The 13,808-nt window shown below is 33.0% G+C and overlaps 1 protein-coding gene and 1 pseudogene across 6 annotated transcripts in view; both read right to left on the reverse strand.

Annotated features, from left to right (window-relative positions):
- Positions 1–13,808, reverse strand: part of TRPC1 (transient receptor potential cation channel subfamily C member 1) — a 60,075-nt gene that overhangs the window by 25,277 nt on the left and 20,990 nt on the right. For all 6 annotated transcript variants that reach the window (XM_010952239.3, XM_010952238.3, XM_074370147.1 and 3 more), the window contains 3 exons: positions 13,171–13,373; positions 5,917–6,048; positions 2,799–2,994 (listed from right to left, as the gene is read on the reverse strand). In XM_010952239.3, coding sequence (XP_010950541.1) covers positions 2,799–2,994; positions 5,917–6,048; positions 13,171–13,373 — 531 coding nt within the window. The remainder of the gene's footprint in view (positions 1–2,798; positions 2,995–5,916; positions 6,049–13,170; positions 13,374–13,808) is intronic.
- Positions 4,321–4,412, reverse strand: LOC123616097 (U6 spliceosomal RNA; annotated as a pseudogene).

Below are 13,808 nucleotides of genomic sequence, written 5' to 3' on the forward strand. Positions count from 1 at the left end.
GCCATCCCTCCATATAACGGTGATGTAATGAATGGTAATGTTAAATATGTGACTGGAAGAATAAATTTTCAGCTGGAAATGTTCTAAGTCTATGGTGGTTTTAAAATATAGACACAAACTCTTTGATATTCTTCTCATCAACAGATGGGCTACCAATATTCCTACCTTTCAATTCAACAACCTTGTGGTTGCTTTAACCAACAGCTTCTGGAAGAAGTGATGCTCAGTGACTTCTGAAGGTAGGTCTTAAAAGGTCATTCAGCTTCCACCTTGTTTGAGAAATCGTGCTCTTGGAGCCAAAACCTGGCACGTAAAAAGTTCTACTACCCTGAAGCCACCATATTATGAGGAAGCCCAGGCTACATGTAAGCACTCTGGTCAGCCCTCAAGCCATCTCAGACCATCTCCTTGCAGCCAACCCACCACGATGGCCATGCCCCTCCATGGTTCCAGTCGTGAGTTCTCAGGAGGCCCACCCTCAATAGACCCATCCACCTGAGCACCCAGTCCATGTAGAGCTCCCTGTTGGAGTCCTCAGCTGCTGCTCAGGCACAAGACATATGAGTGAAGAAGCCTCCAGATGACTGTTAGCTCCCAGCCATTTTGGCCATCTCCAGCTGAGACCCTTGACATAGTCAAGCAGAAACAAATCAACCTTGCTGGGCTCCTTCCTGATTCCTGACCTACAGAGTCCACGAGCATAATAAGATGGTCATGAAGTTATGGCAAAATGACTGTGAAATCCTCTTTTATGCTACTAAGTATCAAGGTAGTCTGTTATAAAGGATGGATTACCTGAACAAAGTCTACCAACTATTTGGGAAAATATTATCTTCCCCTTTGATCATATTTAGAAATCTATTTTAAAAAACTGATTTACATTTTCATTCATCCTTAAAATTACAGAGTATTTTCCTTTCAACTCAAAAATTACTATTACTTCTATTACTTCTTGTTTCCTTATGCCTAATCTTTTTTTTAGAATGGAACATTTGGCTATCCCCTGTGAGTCCTTCAGGGATTTTATATATATATGTATATATATGTATATATATATACACACACACACACACACATACACACACACACACACACACACACACACACACACACACATATGTATTTAGGAAACTTTCTCTTAGTTTTTTCTTCCCTAAACGGGATAATCTTGGTTCTTTCCACTTTTCTTCGAGGTCTTTTCCCAATTACTTAAGTTGATTTTGTATTTTGATATATCTTTATTTTACCATTTTCTAGTACTTCGTGTCTATTTTAGGTTATAGAACACAGAAATAAATAAATTAACCTAAGATCTAGTCAGTAAGATCTAGTCAAAATGTATATTAGAGGAAAATTACATTAGGGTCCTTGTTTTCTCTGTTTCTACTTATACAGATAAACATTGTATTTCCTTTTTTTCTTTTTCTTGCATTGTATTTCTCTTTTAAGCCACATAGTTATGTTGTTGATTTATAATCTTATAGCTACACTGATCCAAATTCCTATACTTAACTTTTTTTCTTATAAATGTTTTACCTGAAGCAAGAACTTTGCAGTACTATAAAAAGTATAGAATTTGAAGCCAGAGATCTGGATAAGAAATATAATATATAGGTAACCTTAAATATCTTAAAATTCCTTTATCAATTTTCTGAGTCACAAGCTATTGGGAGGCTCAAACTATCCACCAAGATTAATAGAAAACTCTGCCCCTAGCATCAAAGCTCCTATATCTTGCCTTCTACCATTATTTGGGGCCCATTCGAGATTTGCAGATACTAACTTATACACATAAAATAGATAAACAACAAGTTTATACTGTATGCACAGGGAACCATATTCAATATCTTGCAGTAATCTATGGTGAAGAAGAATATGAGAACAAATGTATGTTCCTATGTGACTGAAGTATCGTGCTGTACACCAGAAATTGTCACAACATTGTAAACTGACTGTAGTTCAATAAAAACATTAAAAATATGTATATATAAATTTGATAAGCAAATTTTATTCTAACATTTATGTTGATAACAAAAGTAATGGGTCTTAGAAGAAATACTTTTATCAACACCCTCTATTATTAACTGAACATTGTTATCTACATATAAATAACTATGTCTAATAAATTATCTCAAAAAGTGAAATAAATAATGCAAACCTTCCTTCTTCAAGTTCCTGAATTATGTGTATGTGTGTGTATGGGGAGTAGAAATAGGTATTATCCTTAACAGGAAGGGATGATGCCAGAAGAGCCAGATCCAGCTTAGTTATTATAGCATGCATCTCTCCACCTTTGAGTTTCACAATGAATTAACAGGTAAGAATAAGAAACATAATATCTGATACTTTATTTTTAAAGAGAAAGGCACTATTACTATAGAAAGGGCTATTTATAACCAGATCAATAGAACAAACCTATGACAGACAAAACACAAGATGGAAACTTCATTACGAAGACACTTACTACCCAATATTTTACCTGTTAGCCACTGTTTAGCAAAAACATTAAATTCACATCCATATTATTATAATAATTAATATTGCTAAAAATAATAGCAACTACCATTTATTGAATACTTGCTTAATACTAGTACTCATTGTACTAAACTCTTTAAATATATATACCCCTAATTAATTCTTAAAACTAAAGCTCAAACAGATTCAGTTAAGTTTCCCAAGGATACAGTTTCTATCAAGCAGAAGTAGGATCTCAACCTACATGTGTTGCCTCAAAGACTACTCTGAACCACTAGACTACTGGGGGGAAATAATTAAATATATCACAGAAAACCTCGTACCTCCTTTTGGTTATATTTGATAGCGAGTTTTAGACGACTTAAATTCATTCTTTCTTCTAGTAATCCCCGTTTGTCAAGAGGCTCATCACTAGATGTATGGTTTAGGATAACTTCCAATTCGCGTGAATTCCGGGCTTGTGCAAGCAAATCTTTAGCAAACATTTTACATTGCCGGGCTAGTTCTTCATAATCATTCCTGCAAAGTGCAACAGTCTATTATTAGAAGTGTCACTTCCATCTTCTAATTAAGCTGTTTTCACTAGAAAATTTTTTACTCAGTTACATTTTAATTCTGATAGTGCTAAACAAAATCTGAAGTCATTTGTGCTGACAGTCAAAGAAACCTACTGGTGCATAAATTCTCCAAAGCTTTGGGGAAAACTGTAACACGGTTACATTCTCTGTGTTCACACTGATAATCTTAGATAAGCACAATGTTTTCTTATATATACTGATATTCCTAGAAATTCTGGTAATATTTGTCAACCAGTTCTTCACTTAACTCATTTGTCTTTATTCTCTATGAGTTTGGTATAAAACTTCCTTTTATATTATTTATCTAAATGACAGATAATATTTTGATGCTATCCAGAAATATTACTGTACAATTTTTAACTAGAAGTTCTTAAAATAATAGTCTACAACATGTTTATGCTACTTCTAATATTAAAACAGTATTTTGTTTCATTTTTAAAGTGATCATTTGAACAAAATTCAAGTTAGAAAAAAAGATACTAAAACATGCCTAGTAAAGAATTCTCTTTCAGAATCACTATTCCTTAAAATTTAAGATTTAACTGCTTAATAAAGGCAAGCCTAAATCAACTTGTGAGAAACTAAGAAGTTTTAGTAGATAATACTTTTAAAAACTATCAATTATATTAAGCTTACGACTGAGTGTTACAACTTAAGAATAAAATTAGAAATAAATAATTACATGTCAGTTGGGGGTTAGACTTCAGAAAATAACTTTTCATTCAGCATTTTTTTTTAAAGGGAAAGGAAGGGGAAACAGGAAGATTTCCTATTGATTAACGGTTTTCTGTGAACTGGCTGCATATGATTACAATTCAGAGAATTAAAAACTTTTCCTTGGAGGCTAACATTTTTCTCATCCATTGTTTGCATTTGCTACATAACCAAAATTATCTAAGAATAAGTAGTTAGATTTCTTTAACAAACGAAGTGTTACCTGCTTTTTAGTCTAGGAATCTAATTGGAGATCAGAACAACCATCAGAAGTGTATGTTACTCTGAAGATATCTCATCTTTAGATAAATGTTGACAGACCACTATATTCAAAGGTAAAATTACTACATTTTATCAGCCTAATTTGCTTAATCTCTAATAGATTACTGGAAGACTAATAAGAGGCTGTATAGTTTACATGGAAATATAGTAGACCAGAAGCCAGGAGTCCTATGTTCTAGTTACAACTCTGCTTCTACTTTCTTTTTTGTTTGTTTGTTTGTTTGTCGTGTGTATATATATATATTTTTTTTGAAGTATAGTCAGTTTACAAAAATACATGGAATGCTTTAAGAATTTGCATGTCATCCTTGCACAGGGGCCATGCTAATCCAATTTTAGTATGTGTGCTGCCAAAGTGAGTGCTCCTACTTTCCATGTCAATTCTGTTCCTAATTAGATGCTGATACCAGCAAGACATCTAACCTATACAGATCACTTTCCCTGCCTATAAAAATAAGGGGATTGAAGTTAATGAATTCTATGATCACTTCAAAATCTATCTTTATTCTCCTGTGATTACAGTGCAATCATAGCAGTTGTTTTCAAATCCTTTCTGGAAGGAGTTGAATGAATTCTGTTTCATATGGTAATTCAGAACTCCAATTATGAGATTATAAGATATTTCATATTTCTTCATATTTAAGAGGAATAATTTTCAATAGCCTCATGTGCAAATAAATTTAAAAGTACCAAGTTACATTTTAACCATGTCTTATGTGCTCAGCAAAGTATATACTTTATCTCGTAACAAGTTTAAATGAATTAAAATTAAAATTAAATTAAATTAAAATATGGTAGTTGCAAACTAGAATACTTACAAAACAGGTATTTTTCAGAAGCTTCCAGAACTAGGAGCTATCAAGAACACAGTGTACTGATGTTAAGGCAAAAGAAGACTGCAAGCTTCTTATTGTCCTTCCAGTAAGCATAAGTTTGAATTTCCCAATCTAGTTCTAGTCAAGTCACTGAGGGAGTGCAATGCAAGACATGGGGCTCCAACATGAGCTGGACACGAAAGGAAAGGTGGGTCAAGGTATAACCCCTGCTGGAAACCTCACAGCAGGGACTGGCAAGAAATCTTGATCAATTCCTCCTTCTTTGGAGGACACCAGGGATACTTTGACATAAGAGAAAAGTCTCAAAGTTTTTCCTTAAGTCTACTAAATGAAGTTTTCTAAGAATTTTTTTTAATGTTTAAATCAGTAGTTTAATAGGCTGCTTTTTCCAAAGCCTTTTTCTCCCCCCGCAACTTACTTCTTTAAGGGAAAATGATATCAGTGATTCTTTGAGTATGCAAAGTTCCAGAATCACACTTAACTCTTCATTTCAGAAAAATACCTCAGACTGAGTATTCATCGCTCTTAGTTTAATTTTATGTCTACATATTTAGTTTCTCTCACCAGTGAAAAGGGACAGTGTCTGTGTGCAGCATACGTGACGTACAGAAAGCACTCTATGCTTCTCAAAGTTATAAAGGATCAGACTCCAAGGATGATTACAGAATCTAGGAATGAGGGGAGGTAGGACAGAGAGCAGGTTTAACTAAATTTGCTCTTGCTTAAAGCTACCACTCCCACTGTTCTTCACACTGCCCTAGAAGGCCCCTGGCAACGCTGAACAAAGCAGGGATTTAAGGGCGATGGGAGAGAGGAAGAGCGCAGATGAGGAAAGAGTGACCTAAGTAGCACCAGGGTCTATTCCACTGAGGGAAAAGAAAAATCCCAAGTATGTGGCAGCAAGGTCTGATCATATTGAATGAAATGTAAATAAACAGACATGATGATTTGGCCTATGAAAAAACTCAGGTTGAAAAGATTCTGAAAAAAAAAAAAAAAAGATATAATTTACAATTTCCATTCATTCCCACCTGAATTCCACCTCCACAAGACTTAGTTCTTTTAAATCAGCACTCAGTTCAAATGCTCTCAGGATTGGATCCTCCTCTGTTAACATTATTAGAGCTGGACTGGCCAAGCAGCGATATATATCAAGACGAAACCTGTGATAAAATTTGATTCCATTATGTAAAATAAATTGTTATATACATATGATTACTAGTTTTAACCTATAATTTTCACAAATTTAAAATTACATATCATAAAAAAGAACATAAAACAACTATAATATATTTATTATAAGGTAATCTATATAAGAAGAAAAAACTAAAAAATTAAATATTTTGAGATAGAATATTAACAAATTTTATATCTATTGCTTTTAAATAAATTGTTTTAGGATATCTTTTCATAGATTCAAAACTGTATTCTTCAATTCAGTTAAATTAAAAATTTTCTATTCCTGAATCTAGTATTATTTTAAATGAGATATGCTGATAACTAACACATTTCAATTATGATGTGGATGATTATCAAATTTTTCTTTCCCCATTTATAAGTCTACTTTAATATACTACATATATATAACACATGACTCATTCAGCCAGGTTATTTTTGAAAGATGTTTCAAATCTTAAGAATGAAATCACTGGTTTATGCCTAATCTCTAGCTAATGGAAAAGTACTCCCTTTACTTTCTATAAATTAATGATCATATTCAATATCTAAGTAGGAATCCAACTAGAGAATATTTGCTATAGCTCTTTCATTTACAAATATATAATTCTTAATTTATAAATTTGGTAGATGTTATATAATGTATATTTTTCTTTTAAATATAAATGTAATACATGCATGGTTTTTTTAAAAAAGCAAGCAGTTTAGAAACATAATGCTTCCCAATTCTCCTCCTTCCACCAACTCTAATCCTCAAAGATAGTCACATTTCATAGAATTGTGAATATTCTCCTGATGTTTTCTATTAGCACACGAACATAATCAGACATACTATGTAAAGGGACAACTATTTCTACGTCACTACATACAGAGTCATCTCAGTATTTCCTAAAACTGGATGGTTTCCATTTGATGGTGGTACATTGCATCTCCATTACTGGAAATTTAGGTTGCTTTTAATTTTTTACTTCCATAAATAATGCAACAATGACTATTCGTTAGTTCACATATGCATGGCACACTTAGAATTGCTGGATAAAATGGCATGTATATTGTAAACTCTGATAGATGTTTCCAAAGCACTAACAATAAGGAGAGCTCATTTTCCCCACATTTTCATTAGTACTTTCCCACCCTAATAGGTGAAAAATGTAATTTTAAGAGTCGTATTACTCTGAATTTCTTTAGAAGCTTAAGCATCCTTTCGTGTTTACTATCCATTTATACTTCTTCTATAAACCACCTGTTCATTTTCATTAGCCTATTTTTCTGATGACTTTTTTAAGTCATCAATTTGTAAGATCTCTTTATATATCAAAGAAATTAGCCTTCTGTCTGGTCAAAGTGTTTTAAATATTTTTTCCCAGTTAGTTGTCTTTTTACTTTGTTTGCAATGGAGTTTTTTCTGTATGGAAATTTAAAACTTTCATTTAAACGAATTTATTGAACTATACCTTATTTACCTGATAGGCTCCATATCATATTTAGACATAAAAATAGATTCTATATAATGCATTTTTAAGAAAACAATATTTGTGAAATCTAGTTATGATCTAGCTACTCATATATTATATGATTATAAACAAGTATAATCATCTATATTTTAAGGATTTCAAAGGAGTATTTGCCTACACCAAAACTGCCCAAAAACTTGAGAAAAATATTTACAATTAATCAACTTATCTTTCTGTTTCTATCACGTCTATAGTAACCACTTTCTATAGTAATCAATTTTATCAGATTGTTTCTAAAAATGACTTTTGTATTGATCTACATTATCATGTCTCAAAATATGGATTAGTGACAATGCACAGGAAGCATGACTGCTAGTAATGGTGGCAACCAGTTATGCTGGAGTAACAAAATGACATTGTATGGAAAGCATTTAGATGTAACTTGAACAAATAATGAGGCAGCCTCACTTTATAAAATATCATTTTTGGTATTCAGAACATAATCAAAAGTAATGGTGGGTGAGATAGGAAGAGGTCAGTGATTCCACTACACAAAAATATGCATAAAAATGGACAAAATTATTTTTAAAAATTAACCATTTCAGGTCACTGAAAATTACATATCAAGAATCAATGATTGGAAAACTTTCAGAGCTTCAGGCAAGAACGGCTAGAATCTGTGGCCTTCTTGCCTGAGGCTGCCACCATCACCTCTGCCCCAGTTCATTCAAGGAGAACTGCAGTTTTCCAGACCAAAGCTGGTAAATCTGTACCTTTGTGCCAAATAAGTAAAAATCAATTTGTTGGGAGGCAAAAACCTATAGCTCCACTGGCAAAAGGGTTGGATTTAGTAAAGATGAACAAGGAAAATCTGCAGTTTTGTAAGACCAAACTTGCAATCTAAGTTGAAGCAAAAAGTAGACCAACCAGAAATTTAACAGAGAGATTTTGGAAATGAGAAGAGACATTCAAAGATTCATATAAGATCTCCACAGATCTCTGGCTGACTTAAAAATTATGTGCAGAACATCAGAAAGTCTGATAAAAAAGAAAAAGGCAAGGAACTCTTGAGAAATGGCTACAACTCTGAAAACATTCCCCAACTAACCACAGCCTGCTCAAGGAGATAGCAGAACCCTTACAGGCTCAAAGTGTATTAATGTAAGCTTAGCCCAAATCATTGACATGGATAAAGATGTGGTATATATACACACAATGTGATACTACTCAGCCATAAAAAAGATGAAATCTTGAAGAGCGGCCGAGATGATAGAGTAGGAAGATCCTGAGCTCACCTCCTCCCTGGGCACAAAAACCCTTACAACTATTTATATAGCAACAATTGATGAGAAATAACAGAAGACTAGCAGAAAAGACCCTTCTACAACTAAAGATACAAAGATGGAACCACAACTAGATGGGTAGGAGAGGTGGAGATGTGGTCTAGTCAAGACCCACACCCCCAGGTGGGCAACCCACAAACGGGAGGATAATTACACTTGCAGAGGTTCTCCCTAAGCAGCAAGAAGTCCAAGCTCCACACTGGGCTCCCCAGCCCAAGGGTCCTGCACTGGGAGGATGAGCCCTCATAATGTTTGGCTTTGAAAGCCAGCAAGGCTCAATTTCAGGAGAGTGAGAGGGCTGTAGGAAATAGAGAATCCACTCTCAAAGAGCACACACAAAATGTAACATACTTCAGGACCCGAGGCAGAAACAGTAATTTAAAAGGAGCCTTATCTCAAACGTACACAAAACTTTACTAGATGTAGATCCTAGAACTATAAAATTTCTATAAGAAAACAGGAGAAAATCTTTGATCTTGGGTTATGTGAATTTCATAGGTATGACACTAAAAACTGAATCCACAAAAGGAAAAACTGATAAATTGGATCTCATCAAAATTAAAATATTTTGCTCTTCAAAAGACCCAAAAAAGAAAATTAAAATAAGTCATAGACTGAGAGAAATCATTTGCAAAACATATATCTAATAAAGGACTGTGTCCAGAATATACAAAAAACTTTTCCAACTCAATAAGAATAAGGCAAACAACTCTTTTTTTTTAAATCATTTTTCTTTCTTTCTTTCTTTCTTTCTTTCTTTCTTTCTTTCTTTCTTTCTTTCTTTCTTTCTTTCTTTCTCACTTTTTTTTTGGGGGGGGAGTAGTTAGGTTTATTTATTTATTTATTTTTAGAGGAAGTGCTGGGGATTGAACTGAGGACCTCATGCATGCTAAGCATGCAGCTCTACAACTTGAGCTCCTCCCAACAACAACTCTTTTTTTTTAAATGGGTGAACGTTTTTAATAGATACTTCACTAAAGAGGATATATTAATGGCAAATAAACACATGATAAGATGATTGGTATCATAAGGCATAAGGGAAATACAAATTAAAACCACAAAGAGATACTACTACACTTCTGCTAAAATGGCCAAGATCAAAAAAAAACTAACAATATCAAGTGTTAGTGAGTATGTGGAGGAATTAGAATCAACATACATTACTGGTGAGAATGTAAAATAGTACAACCACTTTGAAAAACAGTTTAGCAGTTACTTCAAAAGTCAAACATACGCTTAGTATACAACCCAGCAATTCCACTCCTAGGTATCTATTTAACAAAAATAAAAACATGTGTCTACACAAAGATTTGTATGGGAATGTTCACTGCCAAAAACTAGAAACAACTCAAATGTCCATTAATTAATAAATGGATAAAGAAAAGGTCAATCCTTACAACGGCATACTACTCAATAATAAAAAGGAAAAAACTACTGATGTGTGCAACATTATGGATGAACCTTAAAAAAAGTATGCTAAGCGAAAAAGACTATAGACATAAGTTAACATATTTTATGATTCCACTTATATGAAATTTCTAGAAAAGAAAAAACTACAGACTACAGACAGAAAAAAGATCTGTGGTTACCTGGAGCTAGGGATGGGAATGAGGACTGACATACGTGGGCATGAGAGAAGTTTTTCCAGTGATGGAAATGTTGGAGTACTGGATTATGGTGATGGCATATGACTGTACACATTTACTACAAATCATCAATCTCCACATTGAAAAAAAAAGTTTTTGGAGGAGGGCACTGTGGAGTTACGTGATTATATTCTATGTAATTTTCTGAGGTTTTTGTTTTAGCCACATTTTCTAGGGTTTTTGTTTTAGCCACATCAAGAAGGATATGGAAATACGTAATTCCATTTGTCCAAAGTATTTTTAAAACAGGAATTTCATATGGCTCAGTCTAAATATTTAGACAATATTAAGAAGAATTGGAGTAGATGAGGCAAGAGTAATTATAGGCAAAATTAATAAGAAATAAGAAAGGAAACTTGAATGGAATCTGTATAGGCAGAAATCAGGAGAGGAAATTTCTGAATTAAACATGTAACTGACAGCCACTGATGAGACTCTAGTTTCCAATCTAACACTGGGGTGAAGAGTCACATTTCTAAACAAAAACAATATTAGCTATTAAGGAGCAGATATAGAGCATCAAACTCATTACAGTGGTTAGCTTTAGAGAGGAGAGGAGAATTGGGATTGGTCAAAGGACTTCTGCTCAAAATTAAAGTTAGAATTTTTACAAGGATTTAATAAGAATTTATTCACATATTACTTGTGTAACTAAAATACTTTTAAATAAAAGAATTGCATATTCCTAACATTACTTTAACTATGACTTTAGCCTCATAGTTAACTGATTTTCTCAATGCCAAGAGTTTACTTTCTTCGTGGATACCTAACCCAGTTTTTACAAATTCAGTTGCTTTGAATTGCTTCACTCAATAATACAAGTGAAGATGAGTATATGGGGCTTACAGGCATTCAAATTCAAATATTTTTTTAAAAAACGCAGATTAAATAAAGCACTTCTGCAAATTAAATTTAATTGGCAGTCTACTACTTTGCTCTCTCTCCCAATTTGTGTTTTTCAATTCAAAGAAACTTTTTCCTTCCTTTAACAGATAACAAAGATTTCATATCTTCTTTTAAAGTTATTTGAAATTTCATAACACATCAAATATTGAGACAGAAATCAAATTACAGCAATATTACTGAAAATATTTTTCTAAATGACCCCATTTAAAATTATTGCCCCCTGACCTTACCATTACCTGCAAGTGCATCATCTCTAAAATTTAAAAATCAGTATCTTATGAATAGATTGCCTCTGTTCCTTATTGCCAGTACAGTGGCTCTTCAACTTCACTGAAACCTTTGCCAGTTTCTCTTTTTACTCATTTTATTAGCCTCTGTCTACTTAGTAATTCCTGGAAATGACTTTAGTCAGAACTCTTTGACATTTGCTATAACTGTTTTCTCAATCAATAACAAACTCTCTCGAAGTCTTCCACAAATACACCAAACCATTTTCAGTTCCCTAAATAAACCACAATCACACTTTGTACTTTCTCTGTAAAATGTCTTTCCTTTTTTAATTCTTATTACTCTAAAAGCTTTCAGAACAAGTTTTTTCCTCTTCTCCAACCAAGCCAGGTTAAGCGTTCTCTCTAGCTCAAATCCACCCACCCCACCAACCAACTGCTTCAACCACTCACATATTTTACAAGTATACTATTTGGAAAATATTTATATTTGACATTAATAAAAGATTTTAAAATCAGATAAAGCCTTAAAGATCATTTCTGCTTGTCATTTTATAGACTAGTCATTTTAAAACTAAAAAGTTAAATGATAGAGTCATAGCTATCAACTAGATCTTATCAAAGAGAAATAGGGATCTTATTGCAAAAGGAAATTCAAAATAGAAAAAATTTCTTGTTCAACCTCTGCAAACAAACATTAAATTAATTCCCAGGAGACATTTCCAATTTATGGATTTGAGACTATCTGTCGATCCACCAAAGATCTGTTCTTAAGGTGAGGAATGAGTGAGGGTGGATGGTTTGCAGCTTTAAAGCTAATTTCACATATACTGTACAACAATCTGTAACTTAAAAAAGTTTGTCAGCAGACTGCCTAGGACTTCCAGACTACATTTTCTGTAGTAAATGCTATACGTGATACTATTTCAACTGTATCTGATTACTATACAGGTAATATTTACATAAAGGCTTATGCTGAAAATTAGATTCTCAAGTCAAGCCCAGAACCTTACAGCTTATACCACATGCATGTGTATGATCTTGCTCAACCTGGTACTTTCCTGTCCATTCACTCCTCAACTGTTCTTAATATTTTCAACTGGGGAGAACGGGAAGAGAAAATGACTTAAATACTGTGTGAAAGGGAAAAAAGAGGCATAACAGGTTGAATATTTAGTTAGGTAGATAATAGTTTTTATTTCTCTATAAATAAAATAGGAAATGGTATCTTCGCCCCTTCCACTACTTGGAAGTTCTCTTAGATTAATAAACTCTGCTTCCAAAAAGCAAATGGTAACCCCATCCCTCACCAGCAGGAGTATGAGATAAACCTTATTCATAATTTGAAAAATTTTCCTAATTATTCATCATTTGGTAAGTATTTCTTTAAAATGCAGAATTCATTGTATAAAGCAAAGGAGCTAGAAGTTTGATTTTTGTAAGTCACCCCAATTGCATATTTCTTAAAATCTACGTAGAAAGAACAATACCTTACTGCATCACACATCTTAATTTAAATCTTAATTTTCTAACCTGGAATGTCGGAGGCTGTCCTTTTTGTTTTTTGCAGAACACAATGTGCATTCACAGCCAACTGCATGGGGCTTAGGTAGGGACACATCCTGCTTTAACAACATTGTAAGAATCTCATAGTTGTTACGATGAGCAGCTAAAATGACAGGGGCAACATCCATAGTTGTTGAATACTCAGGATTCTGAATTCGCTCCATTAGTTTCTGAAAAATATTTATATAAATATCCAAAAGTTACTATTTGTGACTTTAAAATAACATTTATCTAAAAAATGAAATGAAAAAAATTGAAGGCACAAAAAAACAAAAATTATTTTAAGGAATATAATAAACATTTTACTAGGACTAACATTTTTTTTAAACCTCAAAACCTAACTTTAGTTAATAAATGCAGTATAATCATGACAGACAAAATCTTCAATAGGAAACATTCATACACTCAGAGTTCTGTTTTCCTAATAAAGAAGTGAGCACATCTAAAGAAATACTTTAAGAAAAAGTGTTTAATTTTTACAAGATTATGGAGACATACATGACAAGACAAAGAAGAAGAATTTTAGAAAAAGAGCATAATAAAAAAAACAGAAATTTTGAAAAAAAAAAAAAGGCAGAGTATAAATGCATGAGAAAAAAATATTT

This window comes from Camelus bactrianus, chromosome 1 (genome assembly GCF_048773025.1).
Source record: "Camelus bactrianus isolate YW-2024 breed Bactrian camel chromosome 1, ASM4877302v1, whole genome shotgun sequence".
Lineage (NCBI taxonomy): Eukaryota > Metazoa > Chordata > Mammalia > Artiodactyla > Camelidae > Camelus > Camelus bactrianus.